The following is a 20,733-nucleotide window of genomic DNA, read 5'->3' on the forward strand; positions in this document are numbered from 1 at the left end:
ATCTTTATATCTAATCTTGACTGTTCAATTGTGTTTAAAATAACTAAAAGAGAGGTAGTGCATCACAATCTGACAGACCCTCAAAATACATTTCTTTCTTAATTCTAAATGTCCACAAATTGTGAAAAGCTAATCTCTGACATGCACACTCTGAGTGATCATAAAACATCTCCATATAGAATGGATCTGTTCAAAATATCAGTCATCTATAAAATAAAGATAAATAGTAATCATCACAGATGGGAATTGTTTTACGTTACCTACTTATATCCAAATTTCTAATTATTCTTAATGTCAATCAGAACTTCAAAGATTTTTCCAGAATCTAGAGAGCAAACATAGTCAATGAGGGAGACGCACACAGAGACACAAAGAGACAGAAAAAGTCCAAAATACTTTCTTAAAATACCAGACTACTTCAGTTACGACATATGTACTAGCTTGGGGTTTCTAAATTAACAGTCTGAAGAAAAACTGCCTTGTCATCATTACTTCAAAATATATGGATCTCACGAGAAACAAATATGTGAAGCTATAGATCTAAATCCAAACTCTCTCTGTGAAAGAAAACAAATTTTAGCTGTACAAGTGCAGCGACTTGACCAATCCACTAGAAATTACACTGAAACTCTTCGGACAGGATAGTAAACTCATTTTCCTTTCCAAAGGGAGGAGAGAGAACAGATAAGGGACACTCATGGAAGCAAACAGAATGCAAAACTGAAAAGCCTGAATAAAAAAAGGCCGATGAAAGCATAACATTAAAAAGAGAAGTGTTTAGCTGTTAAATCATCCAAATTGCTTTGCCAAATTCTGACATGCTTGATTTCCTGTAGAAAAAAAAAAAAAAAACTCTTTTTTTTTTTTTTGTCTTTGAAAAAAAAAAGTGAGGAAAAATAACCAGCTGTTCCTTGTATAGTTCAGGAAACAAGTTTGATTTATTACTTTAAGGTTATTTTTGAATGAGCTGCTTGTGGCGGCCAGAGTGCAAGAAAAGTCACTGAGGCCTGTCCACTTGAAGGGCTCAAACTGTTTCCTGAACAGTCCTTCTTCACTCGGCACCTCCGACGGCTATTATTGACAACGTGTGACCGGGGCCTTCCAGGATTTTAAAACAGCAGCCAAACAATCGGGCTGTCAATTACCTTTTCCCCTGTTGTGAAAAAGGGACCCAAGACAATGCAACTTCTCAGCAGGGAGGTGTGCAGCTCCGAGTCTGTAACCCACTCTGGCACCGCTCGGCATTCAAAACCGAGTAAATGGTTGGTGCCTTCACTTTTGTCTGCGTGTGTCAGCTCAAACCAGAATGACTGCAAGGTAGATGTCTCCATGGAACGATTTTTACGTTCTTGCTAGGGCAAAGTTGACTCTGTCTGTTGTTGTCTCTGCATCTTGTGGACATTTTTTTCCTAAGATCCAAACAGACACAAAGGGGAACCCCCCCCCCCACCGCCCGCCGCTCCCAGCCCCCTTCTGCAGGCTTGTCCTCTGGGAACGCCCAACTCTCTCTACCTATATTGTGGCTTAAAAAACTTCCTGTGGGCATTGATGACTTGCTGTGAGGACTGTCCATCACCCCGCCCCTTTGTCTGGCAGTCACTTCCATTCGAATTTGACTGACTGAGGAAGCCTGAGTTATTTGTAAAGAACAACAAGGCTTTTCATTCATAATTTTAGTAGGGGGACAGGGTGCTAATGACTGAGCTTGAATAACTAGGGAATGTGGTATTCAAGGCAGGAAGAAGCCCAACTGGCTGCCAAATGAGAAAAGGAGAGGGATGTAGGTGAAAAGCGCCTGCGTAAAAGCCCAACAATGACAGGAGGATTGCACGTATATACAAATACAAATCAAGTTTTTAAAAGGTGAGACAATCGAAAAGGTGGAATCAGGAAGGAGGACAGGGAAAATCTAACAGGATTTCATTAGCTTGGGGGTCAAGTTACATGGCAGAGTTTACAGAATCCGAAACCCATAAACTGTCTATGGAGGAAGTGATCTTTTCTTCCACTGTGGGTTCTCCTACAAAAACAAAAAGTTAAAAAAAAAAAAAAAAAGTAAAACTGGTTTTCACTCTCTTTTGGTACCTTTCATATGTTCAGACAAAGAGAGTTTGTTTTCCAAGGGTATTCAGCCTGGCAATCAAGTCTGGGTTCCAAAGAGCTTACTTTCAGGGGTTTCTCCTCAACTTAACGTGCATGCAGCATAAACACAATATGTAATAATTTTACATACCTGCTGCTTCCCAGGAGGAGAAATTGTGAAAATGTAAATTTCTATTTGAATTTAACTGTATAACTATCATGAGATTTATTTTTCTTACTACAATAATAAAATTGTGGTTTAGGTTTTTTTAGCAAGAAATTGACATTTTTATATGCATGATTTTCTTCATAGATTCATAGGAAATAATCGAAAATAACAATGTTGCACATTTTAAATCTATTACGAAGTAGCAGAATGATGCAAGCTGCTTTTTGCAAAACGGTGTAATTTCCTAAGTAAAGAATGTTTCCGTCATTATTAGAAAATATTTACTATGTCTCTTTTGTTAAAGCAAGTCAAATAAAGGTAAAATTGAACACTAACAAATGATGATTTATCTGGAAATCAGCACAAACAGAATTTCAGGCAGGGAGACTCTTTAGGTCTATCTAGCTTTACAGAGTCTCTTAGGACGAGTCTTAAGGAGTACTAAGGCTGGCAGACAAAGTTCAGACTCTGGGCTGGATGCCTAACTTACCCTAGGTTCATAGGTCACAAACTGACGCAACAAATATTCTTTAAAACTGAGGAGCTAACTACAACCACCACATGGTTATAATCCATTATCTCATTTCATTCTGACCACCATCCTATTCGGATCAATAAGGAAACTGACGCACATTGCCATTTCAGTACTTTCCAACTATTTCCACGTGAGTACCCAAGGCAAAGGACTATAAACATGCTCCTGGAGCATTCCAAAAGTAACCTCAAGTAGGGCTCAAGTGGGATTTCATCATCATGGTTGCCCTCGCCATCATCATCATCGTCATCATCATTTTTAGCTGCTTGTGTCTTAAGAATATAAGTGAGTTGAAAAGGGTGCTCCATGTTTATCTTGTGGCTTCCTGTGCCCCCTGGTATATCCCGGAAATCCTTAGTGTTCTTTCCCCTGGCTTTATAGAGGTATAATTGAAAAAACTGTAATATACTTAAAGTATACAATGTGATGATTTGATATATGTATACATCGTGAAATGATTCCCACAACCAAGTGAATTAACATGTCCGTTACCTCACATGGTTTCTGTTGTTCTTTCTTTTTCTTCTTTTTCTTTTTGGTGAAGTGTACCATACACTTTTATTAACTATAGTCATCGTGCTGTATTGTAGATTCTGAGAACTTATTCATCCTATAACTGAAAGTCTGTACCCTTGCACCAATCTCGTCCCATTTGCTCCCCCCTCCTCCCCAGCCTGTGGCAACCACCATGCTACTCCTTGTTTCTGTGAGTTCAAACGCTTAGGTTTTTGAGAACAGGTTTAAATAATTTACCTCAAAACTTAGAAGCAATGATTAATTAAGAGTTCAATCGCATTCTAATGATTCTAGGTTCAAAACCAGGCAAAGACCACCATGGTCTTTGATTTATCACCCCTTGGGACTCAAAGCTTAGCCCATAGGACCATGAATGACAGACAGATGCCATGATTGACCAGGACCACATCCGGGCCAAATCATGATGTTTGTATATTTTGTTTTTCACTCCAGACTTCCTTGTCAACTGTGTTGGCCCCCTCATGTGGATATAAATATTAATAACTAAACCTCTGGGGTACAAAAAAAAAAAAAGAAGAAGAAGAAGAAGAAGAAGAGGAGGAAGAAGAAAAAAGAAAGAAAGAAAGAGAAAAAAAAGAAAAAGAAAAGAAAAGAAATGAAAAGAAAACCTTTATTTTAGGATTTGGTGATTTCTGTGTTGTAAGTGTACCCACCTTGGCTGATTTTCAAACCTAATGTCACTAAGTGCAGAGATGAGAAGATATATCCAGGATCAGCTCTTGCAAGCAGGTACGAGCCTGTTCTAGCATCTCCATCTATCTATGCTTTGTTTGATGTCTATTCCATTTTCTGTTCTTGTTCTCAGTGAGCTATGAATCTCCATTATGGTTTCATTATAATAATATAATGACTTTCATTTATTGAAGAGTTATTATAAGTCAGACTTCTAACATTCTACATGCATTATTCATTTAATCCACACAATGATGCTTGGACATAGGAATATTTTTATCCCCAGTTTTTACTACCACTATGGGGAAGGGAATTAAAGCAGTAGAAGATTGGAAAATTTATAAAACTTTCCTCCTTGAAATCAACCTGAATCAGGCTCTATATAAAAGATCTTACTATCTGATTTGTTTTTCAATCTCCCAGTAGAATTCTAATATGCAGACAGAGCTGAGAACCACTGATTTTGAAAACAAAACAAGGACCTGTACTACTTGAAAAAATATATATCACAACTTTCTAATTGAATGTGGCTAACTATATGTTAGGTCTTAGATAAAGCTTAATTCACACTTCTATAAAAGATTTTTAAAATAGTCATCAATTATTAACCATAAGGGGGATCTGATGAAAAGTGGTCACCAAAATACACTAGATATTTTGGGTAAAATCCCCACTGTTACTGAAGTATATTCAGTCATTCCCAATCCCAGCTGATTTGATTTATAATACTTGCTGAGCTATAATGCTAGTGACCACCACATGGAAGATATCTTTTGCCCTTTAAGTACCATGGGCTCAGGATATTTGTATTATCTTAAATTTCAGGAGTATCATGATCCACTCATAACTGGAAAAGTGGTCAAGAAGGTAGGGCATAAAAACAACTTATTTTAACAATTCTATAAAGTTCTTGAGAAAAGCATGTCAAATACATGAACAAAATCTTTTTTTTTTTTTGGCCAAAATCCTGGTCATGTCTGAGTTTGAAATGCCCCTATGATGTCTTGAATATACTTATAAATTTCTTTAGTGCCATTAAAATATTTTACCTTCTATCTAGAAGTATCTTAGCTGAACTATAAAGTTACAGTACTAGAAACACAAGGGCCTCAGTATAACCCACACTCTCAGTATATATTCAGAGAAATGTTGCTTCTTTTTTTTTTTTTTTTTAATTCATTTGAAAAAGAGAGAGAGAAAGAGCACGAGGTGGGGGGTGGGGAGGCCGAGAAAGAAGCAGACTCCCTGCTGAGCAGGGAGCCCAATGCAGGGCTCTATGCCAGCACTCTGAGATCATGACCTGAGCTGAAGTCACACACTTAACTGACTGAGCCACCCAGGTGCCCTGAAAAATGTTACTTTTAATAGAGCACATAAAAGTTGTATTGTCAAGGGGGCGCCTGGGTGGCTCAGTGGGTTAAAGCCTCTGCCTTCAGCTCAGGTCATGATCCCAGGGTCCTGAGATTGAGCCCTGCATCAGGCTCTGCTCAGCAGGGAACCTGTTTCCCTTCTTCTCTCTCTGCCTACTTATGATCTCTGTCAAATAGATAAATAAAATTTAAAAAAAAAAAAAAAAAAGGTGTATTGTCAAAATAAGAAAATGACACACCTGTAACCTGTGGCCCAAAGAGATCAACTAGCGCACAGCCTTGCTCGGGAGCTGCCTCCTTCATGATCCTCGTTAGCATTACCTCCACTGGGTCCATCCACCCTCAAGTCTCAGGAGCACCCAGCTGAGGAAAACTGGCTGAGCAGATTCCCTTGAAAGGCTTTCTGGTATCTTCATGGCTACCTGCCTCATCTCTTCATTTAGACTGTCAGCTCCTTGCTATCAGAAACTAGCTGGTTCACATCTCAGACCCATTGAGGGAAGCGATAGAGCCAGCAGCTCCCAGCCCCAGGCCACGAAGACAGGAACTCTGCTCCCAGAAGGCCACACCATGTTGATATTAAATAAGACTGCTTGATACGTACTTGCTGTTATTAAATAAGAGAGAATACTTAATATCTACTCGATTTCCCAGAATGCTGTAGACTAGGACTTGTTTCATAGTGCAAGACTCTAACCCTAAGAATTGTGTTTGATTGTTATTATTCTGAGTCATGCGCAAATTCACCTTTACACGATCACAATAATCTAAAGAATTGAGGACAGGGAAATATCACAGCGCTCTGATGTACAACAAATACCTCTGCACATATCGTTTAATGTAAGTGAACATACATCTTCCTCCAAACAAGATGGAGCTTCAATACCATTTCAGACACAAGGGTCCATCCACAAAATACACAGTTACATTCAGTGTGGGACAAGCCCCCCAATGTTGAAGCCAATCTCAAATAAGAAGGAACTCACATTTCTCAAGCCTGCAGATTTCTTGAGCAAGGAATTCAACGAGTACACATTCCAGTCAGAAACAACCACAACAGCTAAATAGGTCCCTTCTTCCCTAAAGTGTTTTACCTACTTTGAGGAGGTTATACATAAAAACAAATCAATGTAAGGTTAAGACTTCTATCGAAGTACTATTAATAGCTGAATATAGCTAAATACAGTCATTAAAACTTGTTCCAAACCCAGATTCTTATTTCCACATGAGTACAAACAAATAAGATACATAAAAAAAAAAGCAAATTGTGCTTACTGATTTTAAAACTTTGAAAATATAGAGGCAAAAGAGTGATTTTATCAAATAAACTATCAAACCCAAGTTAGTTTAAATGATCACGCTGACTTACGGAGAGTACCCCATAGGGTAGGCTTTCTAGAGATACTCTATATCATCCAATCCTCCCAGCAACCCCTTTACAAATGGGAACTAAAGTTAATTATCCCATTCATTCTTCATTCATTGACTCATTTCATCTGAAAATTATGTCTGAGTTCCTTAATTGCACCAGGCCCTTTAGTGCTGTAGGTAAAACAGTAGGCAAAATCTACTTGGATTCCAGACCTCATGGCGTTTAGAACACAGTGAAGAGGACAGTTATTAATCAATCACAAAATCACATGTATGTTTGTAACAAAGAAGGTCAGGAGAGGAAAAAGGAGACTTGACCTACTCAGGTCAATAAAGCTTCCCTGAGAACAAAACAACTGATATATAAAAGAGTAGTAGGAATTAATATGGGAAAGGCCAGAAAAGTGAAGGGGGGGATGCGGAGAGCATGTACAAATGCCCTGTGACAGAGTAGATGTACTTTGGAGCAATTAAAAGGTAGTACTTACAGCTGTGGGGTGGATAGCAGATGAATGTGGTATACCAGAAGGCTGAGATGGGAAAGAGGCTGGACCGTAGGACCTTGAAGCAGGGTTGAGGACTTGGATCTTTATCCTAGGAGTAACAAGAAGCCAGAGTGGAATTTAAGCATTAGAAGATAGTGATCAGAGTTGCCCAAAGTGGCTAGACCAAATCCAAATTCAGATGTCTTAAACTCCCAAAGCCTCCAGAACCTATTAGGATATTTGTGATTTCAACCTGCAGTATCATTTTATTTTAGAATTACAGTTAAAAAAACAAAGATTAATAATTTTGAAGATTTAATTTCTAATTTTTCAAATGCATGATTTTAGTACCTTTTAGGGTATAATGCAAGTACATCTCTGCCTAATGTCAAACCAGGGTGAGAAGACTATTTCTCAAAAGGGCAAGGAGATTTTCACTTAAAATGTGAAAGTCAAAATTGTTCATTAATCAGTGCCTTTCTTGCAACTGTGTTTAAAATGTGTCCTTGCTCTTTTTTTTTTTTAAGTTTACGTGTTTTTAAGTCATCTCTACACTCAACGTGGGACTCGAACTCAGAACCCGAAGATTAAGAGTCACATGCTGCTGACTGAGCCAGCCTAGCACCCCCGTGCTAACTTTCCTTTTCTTTTTTTAAGATTTTATTTATTTATTGGTCAGAGAAACACAGCACAAGCACCAGCAGGGGAAGCAGCAGGCAGAGGGAGAAGCAGACTTCCCACTGAGCAAAAAAAAAAAAAACCTGATACAGAATTCCACTGTGGGATCATGACCTGAGCTGAAGGTAGATGCTAACTGACTGAGCCATTCAGGTATAGCCCCCGCCCCACCCCCGGTGCTAACTTCTTAACTTGAAGCTATGGATTAGTACTTAATTTTAATTATTAAGATAATCATATTTTTGCCAAATGCACTTTTCAAAGTAAAAAATTCATAAGTTTACTTTCACCTATATTTTCTAGCTACCCTTTATCAGCCTATTTATTAATTGCTTTATTAAATAGTTTAAGAATAGCTTTTCCCTACAAGCTTCCTTCCTATTGCATAATACTCCCATTAACATTTACTCTAACTTTATAATATTTACTATTTCAGTGAGTAAAAGTCATAGCCTTAACAAACTTGATTCAGTCACTTCCTGATAATTATGCAAAACACAATGATAATTTCCAGGCTAGTACAATGACTCTTAAATTCTGTCATTAAGAAAATTACAAAAACTCTTAATTTGCTGTTACAAAATTAAGACAAAAAGTATTGACTTACTTTAATTGCATTCATTCAATTCATTCATTCATTGAAATGTGCTATTGAGCGCCTAAGGTTTACAAAGATTAGAGTGTGTGTTTTCTTTTTTTTAAGACTGGGAAGGTGAAGAATCTTTCTATTTTAGTTTCAGGCCCATAACAAAGAAAGTACATGGCAGCTGTGATATACATTCCCCAGATCCCTGGAACAGTCACACTCAACACAGAGTGTGTATAGATAGAAAAGTCGTTTCGTATAACACCACAATATTCTCAAATGATTCACAATTCCCTATAACTTCAAAACACTTCCTTTCCAAAGAAACAAATTAAATTTGCATGCACTCTTATTCCATTTACCGAATTAAACATTTTTAGATTTGACCTGTTAACTGAAATTAAGTCAGGGCTTGCTAGTATCCTCTACATTGCGGTGTCTGGGTCATCAGAATGACTTTAGTGGAATCTTTTCAACTACATCTTCCTTAGAAAACAAGTTGAACTTCCTATGTTCTTTTGATCAAGTGTCCACATATTGAAAAATGTATAACCCAAACCTCCTATTTGTTCAGAGTTTAAAATCTTCCTACTGCCATTAGGCTTCGCCAGTAATATCCAAATACTCATTTTAATTTCTGATTTTCACTTATAAACTTATAATCCAAGCTTTAGCATTGGGTTTAAAGATTCTTGAACAAAGTAGATCAAAAGTTAAAAACAAACAGAAAAACAAATAAACCTGGGGCTACTCAAGTAAAGGCAAAGCAACAAGGCAGTGTTTTCACTGATCAGAATTTCTTTGCACACATCAGTCCTACAAAGGAAAAAGCTTAATCTAGAGTTCAAGGGACAAATAAATTAGAAATACTGAAGGATAACTGGAAGGCAAGCCTGCAGGGACAAGGGGCCCCGCCCTAAGAGGAAACCATTCTTTACACCACCCAGGAAGGAGCCCTCCACCCTTTCCCCATGATAGGTGACAAAATCTGATTGGATGACAGGCAGAGGGAGGGTTAATCAATTGAAACAGCCTGCCAACAACCCCATTAAAACCCTTAGACTTAGGAACTCTGGTGGTCAACCCTTCAGGTCCCCTCTGTTGTTGGGAACCTTGTACTATCACTTTGCTATTGCTCAGTAAACCCTGCTTTGCTACCCACCACTCTGTCTGGTCTACTTCTTCATTCTTCCAAGCAGTGAGACCAAGAACTGTGGGCACCAATGGAGAAAAAAAATCCTGCAACAATATAATGAGGAAAATCTTATTGGCCAGCAAAGAAATTGTGTTTTGCCTTGTTTGAGAACTTCAATCCACATTTGATTTTGCATAAATTGCAGCAGGAATGTGCATGGATGTAACAGGAAGATTGATTAACCAGTTGAAACCACCAGGTGGATTCAGGTTGAATATAAGATCTCCGAGAAAGACAAGACTCACAAGAGCCTCCAGTTCAAAGTCATCTCATCAAGACCACTCCTTCCCTGGGATAACGCCCTATCTTTCTCTGAGTTTAGTTAGGGATAAGGGACGTCTTTGAAGAAGGTCAGATGCGGAGATAAACTGTTTCCGGTTCTTCAGGCTGTATAGATAAGAACCCTAGTAGTCTATTTTGAATTCCTTTGCAACTTTCAGTGTAGTTATTCCCAAACCCTCCTAGAGACAGTATCAATAGAATTTGGAAAATCAAAGCCATTCAAAATTGAATGACCACAACCATGGCCACCAAATCAAAAGGTCCATTATTGCAAAGCTCTTTAATTTAGGAAGGTTCTTCCCAGAAAAGACCACGCATAAATTAAGTTTTCTATTGCATTTGGGATGTGAGGAGAAATGATGGTTGAAAGACCTAGATTGTTACTCTCAGAAGCAGTACACACTATCGTGTTCTGGGGCCAGTTTTAAGTGTGAATACATAAATAAATTGCCTTGGTTATAAAGCAAACACAACAAAATAATAACTATTAATTCTTCTTTGTCTCAAAAACACGTCATATCCCTGCAAAATTTCTCTTTGGTTATCAAAACTGAGTCAGAACCTAGTAAGGCCAAGTGATTTGGTCACTCTAACAAAGAAACTGGAGCTAGAGTTGTTTAAAGCTATGTTCTCCCTTGCCTACGACACGAATCAAAAGCTTAGATGAGGAAATGTAACCTTGAAATTCTGAGTTAACTCAGCCAACATACCTACTGGTAAAGAAGCATGTCTACACTGCCTCTGTGGATGCCCTCTACCAAAAAATAGGGGTTGCAAACTTCACAAAGGTTTATACACAGCCCCATTAAAAAAAAGAAATTGAGGATAATTATATTCATAAAATGAAGTAAACCCAAATAAACTAATGCAGAAAATAAAATGAGTGCAGGGATGAGATCCTAAATATATGACACGCTGTCCTGTTCAAGAGCTGGGATTCAGAAAGCATATTACTTGGTGCAACCTGAGAACTTAGGAATGGTAAGGGTGCAGCAAGAATTTCCATGGATTCTGTATTTTCAACATTAGGCAAATGGCAATGCCTGTTCGTGCAGTGCTGCCTTCCTAGAACCTTGCACAGCACCTTTGAAAATGGGGCTTCACTCTGAAGTTTTACATAACATTCTTTCATAATCCTGAAGTATCTTCCAGAATGAACCCCAGTTATAATTTTGGAATGCAATGTGAAAATTAATTTGGGTACACGTTGCAAGAGCTGCACCAAACACTTCATTATGTCTGTATACCCACGTGCAGACACACAAACAGCATTCCTCTCCAGGATTATAATTCACTATAATTTGGGGTAAATTTGGGGGCACAATATATTGATGTATAGTCTACATCTGAAAAAAAATTTTTCACTAAATAAATAATAAAGAGCAAGTTAGAAAGAATGCAACAGGTTCTTGTTTTTACCTTGTGCATAAGTGATAGGTTACATGTTTTTCCAGTCAATTAAACTGGAAGCTGTGGGGGAAGGAGAGGAGAGCTAGCTTACATGGGATTCTTTCTAGCTCATGAGAGATAAATATAAATTCCTAGATTCTTTCCTATTGACTCATTAAAAATATAAGGTGCTCTGACCAGCCAGAAGCTCCTAATTTAAATCCAGCTTTGATCCAGAACAGTGTGTTTTCGCAAAGCTCCTGCAGCGGGGTGGGGGAGTAGCATGGGTACTAGTGTCTCCTAAGAAGCAGCCATTGGGTGCAGGGGTTTGAAAAGACGAAGAGAAGGCTTTTCTTCCACCTGCTCTGCCAGAGACTTGCTGCCCCCAAAGGGGCATCGAGTTGCCCACCAGCCTTGCACACCTTGGCTTTGGCACCCAACTCCTTTGCATTGGTAAAAGCTGGAGTTCTTTCGAACCTAGGTATCTCATCTCATATTCCACACGGAAGGTGTCCCAAGAGACGGTAGGAAAAGCTATCCGGCTTTTGTTCATTTTGAACCAGCCGGCCTAATACACATTTTAGAGCGCAACCTCCCTCCCCGGCCCTCATCCAGTACCGGGTAAAGCCGACTGCACCAGCCCCAGCCCCGCGCCAGTCGGGCGCCCCCTGGTGGCCGACTGGGCCATAAACGCAGAGGCGCCTGTGTTCACCCCGAGGCTCAAAGGACTTGGGCGTGGGGCGGGCTGCCCGGGCCGTGGAGGCCCGGTCGTCCCTTAACCTAAGCCCCAGGGACACGGCAGAGCCGGACGATATAGCCTCGTCCACCCTTCCCGAGGTGTGGGGGACGTAGGCCAGCACCCGGAAATAACACATGCCACTTCCCCTGCCATCTCTTGTTCCAAACCCAGGGCGAGTGGGGATCGCCCTAGAGAAACATGGAGAAGGCAGGGCGAGAGCGCAGCGCGGCGGGGAGCGCGCCTGGGGCAGTCTAGAGCTCGAGCCCGAGAGGAGGCAGCGAGTGCCAGGGTAGCTGCAAACGGACCTGAACTGGAGCCCGAAGCTGGGAGTCAAGCAACACGTTTTCCTAGCACTATTTCAAGAACTCTAACCCCGCACGAGGGCAGGTGCTATTCGGGAGGTTTGACCGTACTGCCCTGTAAAGTAAGCACATTCTGTAAATTATTAGAATTCAGTGTCAGGGGCGTGGGGCGGGGGGTTAATTTCCCACCGGTGTTCCCACGTACAGGCACGTTTCTTCGTAAACGGACGGCAGTTAGAGCAGTGCATACCTATGCATTTTCTATCTTAATATTTCTACATCTTCAAGCGGGAAAATGCATACCGCCTTCAAAATGTACAGTAGGATCTTCATGGGAAATATTCTAGGTGACAAGGGAGAGTCAGGAATGAAGGAGGATGACCCCTGGTTAAGTGAAGGACGTCTGCCGTGGAACAGTAAGCCCCCTCCCATTTCAGAAGCCCGTCCTGTCGACCTTGAGTTATATCGTGTCTGTGTTATTAACTAATTTTTAAAAGGCTGAGACTGTAGAATGTCCTTCAGTTATTGCGTCAACCAAAACAGATCTTCAAAAAACCTCCATCTATAGGAGCTAACTCTCCTTGAAAAAATAAAAGAAAATCTCCTACTAAACTAAAAACTCCAGAGCGACACCATCAAAAGCAAATCTCGGTCAGAGCATAAAGTACTTGAAACCCGAATCTGCATTCCGCTCCTCTCGTACACGGCTCCGAGGTGGGGGAGGCGGTTTGTGCCGGTGCCTGGTGTATAATCGGGTTAATCCAGTAGACAAAGAATAAACCAATAGCCCTCCCACCTCACTTCCCGCTCCCCTTCCCCTCCGCCCCCCTCTCCGCGTCGCCCCCTCGAGGGGGAACAGAAAAGAAGAGAGGTGGGCTTGAAATGGATTCCGAACAAACTCTTAAAACCTGCAACTTGTTGTTTTAATGCGAACACTGAGTGGCCGGGATTCGTTTTCAATGTTCATTCCCTTTTCCCAATGGCCAGGAGAAAGTTCCCTAAGTCAGGGCGAGCCGAAGGCTCGTCCTCATGGCCTCTGGGGAAACCTTAAGGTCAGTGTTTCCTTGAAACTGGATAAACTGACCCCGCCGTGCCCAGCCCGGCCCCGCGGGCGCCCCGCGTGACGGCGTCCGGGCGGCAGGACCGGCCCGGGGACGCGCGGGGCGGCGCGGTTGCCCTTTTGAATGCCTCCTGCGGCTCGGAGCGCTGGCGGGCGCTGAAGTGTGAGTGAATGTAGCCCCGCGGAGCCAATGAGCTGGGACCGGATGCGATATATCCTCTGGGACAACAACTGCTCTGTTCCGCCTCGGATCCACATGACGCCATTTACTGCTGCCGCGGCCGCCGCAGAGCTCCCTGCCTCCGGAAAGGCGAGGGCGCAGGCCAACGGCGAGCCCCCCCGGCCGGGCCCCAGACCCTCCTCCTCCTCCTCCTTCACCTCCTCCTCCGCACCCACCGCCCCCGCCTCGGCCTCGCCGCCGCGCCTCCACAACGCCCAGTCTGCACCGCTGAGAGCCGCGCGGCGCAGCGCGAGCGGAGGAGAGGGGCCGGCGGAGCGCGCAGCGCCCAGGCCCCCGCGCCCGCCCGGCCCGGCCCGCGCCCCCGCGCCGCCTCCGCGGCGACGCGGCCGCGGCCGCACGGCTTGGCCATCTGGCTTTAGGTTTTCTCTAAGGCGGTTTTCTTTTTCTCCTTCGCTCATCTGCCAGGAAAAGAGACTAGCCGTTGGCGCTTCGGCCTCCAGTTCATTGAGAAAAAGGAAATACTCCGCGTGCGTTTCTGGAAGGGGGGTCGTCCCCAGCCCCGAACCCCGGAGTGTTCATCGGCTGGGGACTTGGCCCCGGATTTTCCTCCTTTTTTTTTTCCCTCCCGCCGATTGCTCGGAACTTGGACTGAAGCAGAGTTTGGAAAGAAGGGGCGAAAAGTTTGCATCGGGGCTGGATTTTATTTGCACATCGCAGGAAGACGAGAATCCAAGGGAGAGGGGTTGGTGCAAAGCCGCGATCACGGTGAGGCACGTTTGGCTCTTCCCCTCCTGGCGCCTTTGCCGGCGCGTTGTGGGCAACATGGAGTAGGTGCAGCCGGACCAGGAGTGGGCTCTGTCTCTCCTCAGGCCTCCCTTTCTCTAAACCCGCAGGTTCCCCGCGGGGATCCAGGGAGCTGCCTGCGGAGCTGCCCTTGATCCGAGCTCGGCCTGCCTCGGCGGGGGCTGCAGTGCGCGCCGGGCGCGGTGTCGTCCCCAGCCCCAGGACCCCACGCGCCCGCGCTCTGGGGGGTTGGGGTGGCGGACGGCTCGTCGCGGGTCGGCTGCTGGCCCTGCCTTGGCCGCGAAGTCGGCGCAGAGAGCGGGAGAGGGAGGGGGAAACACTTTGTGTTTTCCAGGTCCCCGTTGTAGGCGCCCGCATTTCTAACCTGTTCTTCTCCAGGGAAGGCAAGTCCCGGGTGAGCCCGTCCCGAGGCAGGGGCGCCGGCGGGACTGAGGGCGCGCGGGTCGCTCGCCTCACGGGGGCTGCGGAACCCCGCGGGTGAAAAATGGGCAGGGTGCCGGCTACAGAGGGGAGCCGGTGCGGGTGGAAGCGTCGCCCTGCCGGGCGCCGGGTCTGCGGTTCGGAAGTGCAGCTCTCTCTTTTTTCCGTTCTCTGTGGTTGGCTTGGGTCACGCTTTTTTTTATTTTTGGAAGATTGGGCTGACCTACCACAGGAAGAAAGTCATCAAGCGGTCGCGATCGTTTTCCATTACCTGAAAATAGGTGGCAAAAGAGGCTAGGTGTTGTTGTTTTGTTTTGTTTTGTTTTTTTTAATTTCCTTTGATGGCCTGATCTACTTTTTCCTGCTTCTGCTGCTGCCTTGAATTCGGAATCTTGTGCGTTTTTACAAAGCGGTTTCTGTGTTTGCCCCACCCTTGTACTGAAGTCCTTTCTCCTTAATCCTTAGTCTGATCACACACTGTTATTAATGGAGGTTTCTAACCACTTTCCGGGTGGGGAATGGGGGAGTTTGGGGGGGTGGGCGGCGGGAGCTGCAAAGGAGGCTAGGAACGGGCAATAATCATTTTTGTTTAAAAAAAAAAAAAATCTCTCCTACCTCCCAAAGATGCTACTTTCCAAGGCAAGCAAATCTTCGCGGAAAGTTTCCAGCGCAGAGATCTGCGTGCTGCACGCCTGGCTTGTGCAGTGGGGCTCTGGGAATTGCTCCTTCTTTTAAAAAAGCAATTTTTCTTTCACTTTTTCTCTCCACTCAAAAGGAGATGGGGTGTGCAGATTGCAGGCAGTGCCCCTTCGGACAGTGCCTGGTGGAGTCGCACAGCGTGCGTGGGTTCGACCTCTGTCCCGGCAGTGTGTCTGAGACATGGCTTTTGGCGTCAGGGCTTGAAACCTGTGCCCGACATTCGAGGGCCTTTGCCAGAACGCCCTGCGGTGGGCTGCGTGACCTCTGCCTGGGGTGGAGTGGTTCCCTTCGGGAGCTGGCAAGCAGTTCTCTGGGGTGGGATATATTTTAGCCGGGAGGTAGAGAGGGGGAAGTGTGCTCTAGCGTTTCAAGGCACGTCCCCTACCGAGGCGTCCCCCCCACCCCCGCTCCGCGCCCCGCGCCTTCCAGTCAGTCTTGGGATTGTGTGCGGGGTGAGGGCAGCTTGGCCCCTGGGCTGTGTCAGTTTCCCGGGAAAAAAGGCCCCCTGGGGATCCGACTGTGTCCCACCTGCTGGGGACGGTGTTGGGATGCAGATAGAGCCGCTAAACGGACGTTGTCTTGTCTTCCTTGCTGTTGGAAGTGAGATCCGGTTTCCAGCTCTGCCTTGGTCCGAATTGGGAGGCGTGTGTCACCTGCCTGTGTCTCTCATAAAAATCGGGGGCCCGTTTTTGTTCATTGTAGACTTAGCAAAGGGGGGTGATAGTTTGGACATTTATAGAGAGATTGCAGGTTAAGCGATTACATGTCAGAATGAGAGATTGGAGACGTGACACGAATCTTTGAAACACTTCCTGTTATCCCCAGTCAGTTTAGGTTGTAAACTGTTAAGTTTTGGGAAACAGGCAAAGCAGTTAAGATTTTTGGACATAACTGATTTCTAAAACAGGGAGAACAGTCTTAGGTACAGAATTAAAGATGCTTTCTCAGGCTATCGATTGTAAAATGTTTGATTCACAAGTTGTTGAGAAGTTGAAAATAAGTTCCTGTCTTCTTTTTGATGGTTGGTCTCATTTTCCTGGCACCTAACAGGGTTGGAATGGATTTGTTTTTAGTTTATAACTTTTGCTACTATATAGTTAATAATGCATGACTGTTGTGAAATTTATAACTTCGGGGGGGGGCATGTATTTGCTTTTTTGCAAGTCACATTCATTCTACGGTATTCTAAAAAGTTGCAGGATACTTGCTAAATTATAATTAGAGGTATATGATGTAAAAGCAGAGTAAGAACCAAGAATTTCTAGGCTGCATTTATTGATGTTTAAGGCAAAAATGACCACGACAAAGTTAAACCCATCTCAGATTTTGAAAAAGTATTCAACTTTTGCATCTGGTGGCAGCAGTGATGTGTTCTAAGGTTATTTTCTTGCAGTCTTTACCTTGAACCTGAACCTTGCAGTTTTATGTTTATTTGAACAGAGAACCATTACTTACGTGATTGAAACAAAGATCAGCTTTGCGTTAACTACACATCGCAAGGTTAAAGGACTGTCAGTACCTGGTCATAATTTTTACTTTCTTGTATGGCAGTGATGATCGTGTATGGCTATTCTAATTCCCTCCGTGGCCACTCCATTTCAAATCCTGTTCCTCTAGAAGAGTGGAAAGCGAAGAGTTAATTCAGGTGGGCGGAGAGTGGGAAGTATCCTGGAGTGTAAACCAGCTCTTTCCTCTTGGTTTCTGCAGGAATTCAGATGTGTTCTAAGCCCGCTGGAGTGACCACACTTCCCAGACCTGATGGAGGCCAGAGCTCAGAGTGGCAGCGGGTCCCAGTCCTTGCTGCAGGCGTCCCGTGACATTGGCCGGCAGCGTGGGGAGCCCGACCCCAGAGATGCCCTCACCCAGCAGGTACACGTGTTGTCTCTGGATCAGATCAGAGCCATCCGAAACACCAATGAGTACACAGAGGGGCCTACTGTGGTCCCACGACCTGGGCTCAAGCCTGCTCCTCGCCCCTCTGCTCAGCACAAACAGGAGAGGCTCCACGGTCTGCCCGAGCACCGCCAGCCTCCCAGGCTCCAGCAACCACAGGTCCATTCTTCTGCACGAGCCCCTCTGTCCAGGTCCATCAGCACAGTCAGCTCGGGGTCTCGGAGCAGTACAAGGACAAGTAACAGCAGCAGTTCCTCTGAACAGAGACTGTTAGGACCGTCTTTCTCCTCGGGGCCTGTTGCTGATGGGATAATCCGTGTGCAGCCCAAATCCGAGCTCAAGCCAGGTGAGCTTAAGCCCCTGAGCAAGGAAGATTTGGGCCTGCATGCCTACAGGTGTGAGGACTGTGGCAAGTGCAAGTGCAAGGAGTGCACCTACCCTAGGCCTCTGCCATCAGACTGGATCTGCGACAAGCAGTGCCTTTGCTCAGCCCAAAACGTGATTGACTATGGGACTTGTGTGTGCTGTGTGAAAGGTCTCTTCTATCACTGTTCTAATGATGACGAGGACAACTGTGCTGACAACCCGTGTTCTTGCAGCCAGTCTCACTGTTGTACACGTTGGTCTGCCATGGGCGTCATGTCCCTCTTTTTGCCTTGTTTATGGTGTTATCTTCCAGCCAAGGGTTGCCTTAAATTGTGCCAGGGGTGTTATGACCGGGTTAACAGGCCTGGATGCCGCTGTAAAAACTCAAACACGGTGTGCTGCAAAGTTCCCACTGTCCCACCCAGGAACTTTGAAAAACCAACATAGCACCATGAATCAGGAATATGACAGTAATAAGGATTGTTCCTTTTTTTTTTTTTTTTTTTTTAACACATATGCAACCAACTAAATAGTTATAATCTTGGCACTGTTAATAGAGGGTTGGGATATCCTTCGCTGTTTGCAGTGAAATGCTTTTTGTCCATGTGCCATTTTAACTGATATGCTTGTTAGAACTTAGCTAATGGAGCTCAGAGTTTGGGATAAGGAACTTGGGGACCCACGTGTTGCATAAGCTAAAAGCAACAGACACTCCTAGGTAAAGTTTTTGTTTGTGAATAGTACTTGCAAAATTTGTAAATTAGCCAATGACTTTTTTTCCATTGTTTTCTCCAGAGATAATGTGCTATATTTTTGTATATACAGTAATATTTGCAACTGTGAAAAACAAGTTGTGCTATACTATATGGCACAGTCACAAAATATTATACTAATATGTTGTACATTCGGAAGAATGTGAATCAATCAGTATGTTTTTAGATTGTATTTTGCCTTACAGAAAGCCTTTATTGTAAGACTCTGATTTCCCTTTGGACTTCATGTATATTGTACAGTTACAGTAAAATTCAACCTTTATTTTCTAATTTTTTCAACATATTGTTTAGTGTAAAGAATATTTATTTGAAGTTTTATTATTTTATAAAAAAGAATATTTATTTTAAGAGGCATCTTACAAATTTTGCCCCTTTTATGAGGATGTGCTAGTTGCTGCAAAAGAGGGGTTACAGATGCATATGTTCAATATAAAATAGAAAATATATTAACGTTTGAAATTAAACTGAACTGTTTTGTCTTATTTTACCTTTTCTTTGTTTTTGTTTTTGTTTTTGAAGTGAAAAAACCCAAATTTCATGTCAAGACTAGCATTTCAATGAAATCGTTTCACTTACCTACAAGGCTCTTTAAAGGGGAGATTCAGGGATTTTTTCCCCCCTAGAGATAATTCTGGTAATTGGGAGGAAAATAACTGAGCACTTGACTCGGGTGTATTAATCCTGAGATCATTGTTCCTGTTCTTTCCTTTTACAGACTGTTGGCTTTCCTCTGTTTTGCATGTTTAAAAAAAAAAAATGTTTAATTCATTCTGGAGACTTCCCTAAAAGATTAACAATTAAGGTTTTTTTCTTTACATACGGAATTAAGTATTATGAATAGCCATGAGGCTAATTCAGGACCAGAAAAACGAGTTTAGTACAACATTTATTGACTGTCCTCTGCCTGGTATGAGTATACACAGATCAATGCTTGTAACTGAGGCAAAAATGTTTTCTTGACTTAGCTGATTGTGGCTATGTTTTTTCCAGCCGGTATGGTTTTAGACTTAAGTTTATCACCATGATACCAAAAGTTTCTTAGATTAGAAATGACATGAAAATTTTAACTTGTTTTGATTCAGGTGTTGGCTGTCATAAAATCTCATCCATTATTGGCCTAATAATTGAAGCCCAGGGAAGCCAATGGAGAGGCCCTGTCTTATTAAATCAAATGTTCCAGAAAATTGTTAAATTCCACTTTGGGAAAAAGGCGCAATACAGCAAAAAGCCAGTGTGTTTGCATTTGTCTTCTGGGAGCAAATACTCAGCAAGCTGCTGCAGCCCGTCTCGACAAATCCTAGGTTTACTTACTTGGAACAAGTCATTTCATTAATTAGTCACTTTGTGGATGATGATTTTTTTTTTTTTTTCTTCTGAAGCACAAGCTCTTGATGCCAAGAATCACCGGAAGTCTAGAAAATGATTTACCTATCACTGTTTAATCTTGTTTCCTGTTCTGGGGCTCCTGCTCTGGTCTTACCCTAGTACAGGTTGTCTTCTGTTTTGTTTTTTAAAATTAGCTTTCAAGGAAATACACAGCCTCTTAAACCAAGACATTGCTCTGAACTTTCTCCAAAAAACACAAGGTTAAATTAATTGAGAAATTATTTACTCTAGTTTCAACTTGGGATAGTGAGCATTGCAATTCTAATACTCTTAGATTGAAAATCCCTGATGATTTATGAGAAATTAATGTTGGAAAACAAGGCAGGGTTTCTTATTCATTGTATGGTTATAAGGATTTATAAAGCATAAAAATTTTGACTAATTAGCTTTATTCCTCAATAGCTGCCCTATGCACTGATTGGACTTATCAGTATAGAAATTGCAAGTCACTTTTTTTCAGCAGACAAGGAGCTTCCCAAGTCTTCTATAGACATACTGCATCAAATGAAGAAGTAGGTTAAGAACTCTCTGCTGTGGTTATTCAGAGTTGTATGGTGTGACCTAGCTATTTGTATTTTTAAAAAATCACTAGTCATGTCTGGTTTGAGAACTACTGACCTAGGAATTGACTTCTAATTCAGTGCCCCCCCCCCTTTTTAAAATGGGATAGATGTAAAGCATAATTCCCTCCTTTGAACGTAGAACGTAGTAATAACCAACTGAAATTAGAAGATCTGTGTAAGTATATATTAAGTCCTG

The 20,733-nt window shown here is 42.9% G+C and overlaps 2 protein-coding genes across 2 annotated transcripts; one reads left to right on the plus strand and one right to left on the minus strand.

Moving 5' to 3' along the window:
* Positions 1-14,134: 14,134 nt before the first annotated feature.
* Positions 14,135-15,560, minus strand: LOC116574057. The gene is made up of 2 exons (XM_032314602.1): positions 15,473-15,560; positions 14,135-15,128 (listed from the first exon to the last, which is right to left on the minus strand). The coding sequence occupies exon 2, from the start codon at positions 14,792-14,794 to the stop codon at positions 14,135-14,137; it is 660 nt and encodes a 219-aa protein (XP_032170493.1). The 5' UTR covers positions 14,795-15,128; positions 15,473-15,560.
* Positions 14,287-19,048, plus strand: SPRY2 (sprouty RTK signaling antagonist 2). The gene is made up of 2 exons (XM_032314906.1): positions 14,287-14,398; positions 17,264-19,048. Exon 2 carries the CDS (start codon positions 17,315-17,317, stop codon positions 18,260-18,262), a length of 948 nt encoding a protein of 315 aa, XP_032170797.1. The 5' UTR covers positions 14,287-14,398; positions 17,264-17,314; the 3' UTR covers positions 18,263-19,048.
* The last annotated feature ends 1,685 nt before the right edge of the window (positions 19,049-20,733 follow it).

Source organism: Mustela erminea, chromosome 15 (genome assembly GCF_009829155.1).
Source record: "Mustela erminea isolate mMusErm1 chromosome 15, mMusErm1.Pri, whole genome shotgun sequence".
NCBI lineage: Eukaryota > Metazoa > Chordata > Mammalia > Carnivora > Mustelidae > Mustela > Mustela erminea.

Excerpts from the sequence above, each read along its gene's own strand:
- SPRY2 (XM_032314906.1), top strand. The coding sequence starts at position 17,315 with ATGGAGGCCAGAGCTCAGAGTGGCAGCGGGTCCCAGTCCTTGCTGCAG.
- LOC116574057 (XM_032314602.1), bottom strand. The coding sequence starts at position 14,794 with ATGCGGGCGCCTACAACGGGGACCTGGAAAACACAAAGTGTTTCCCCC.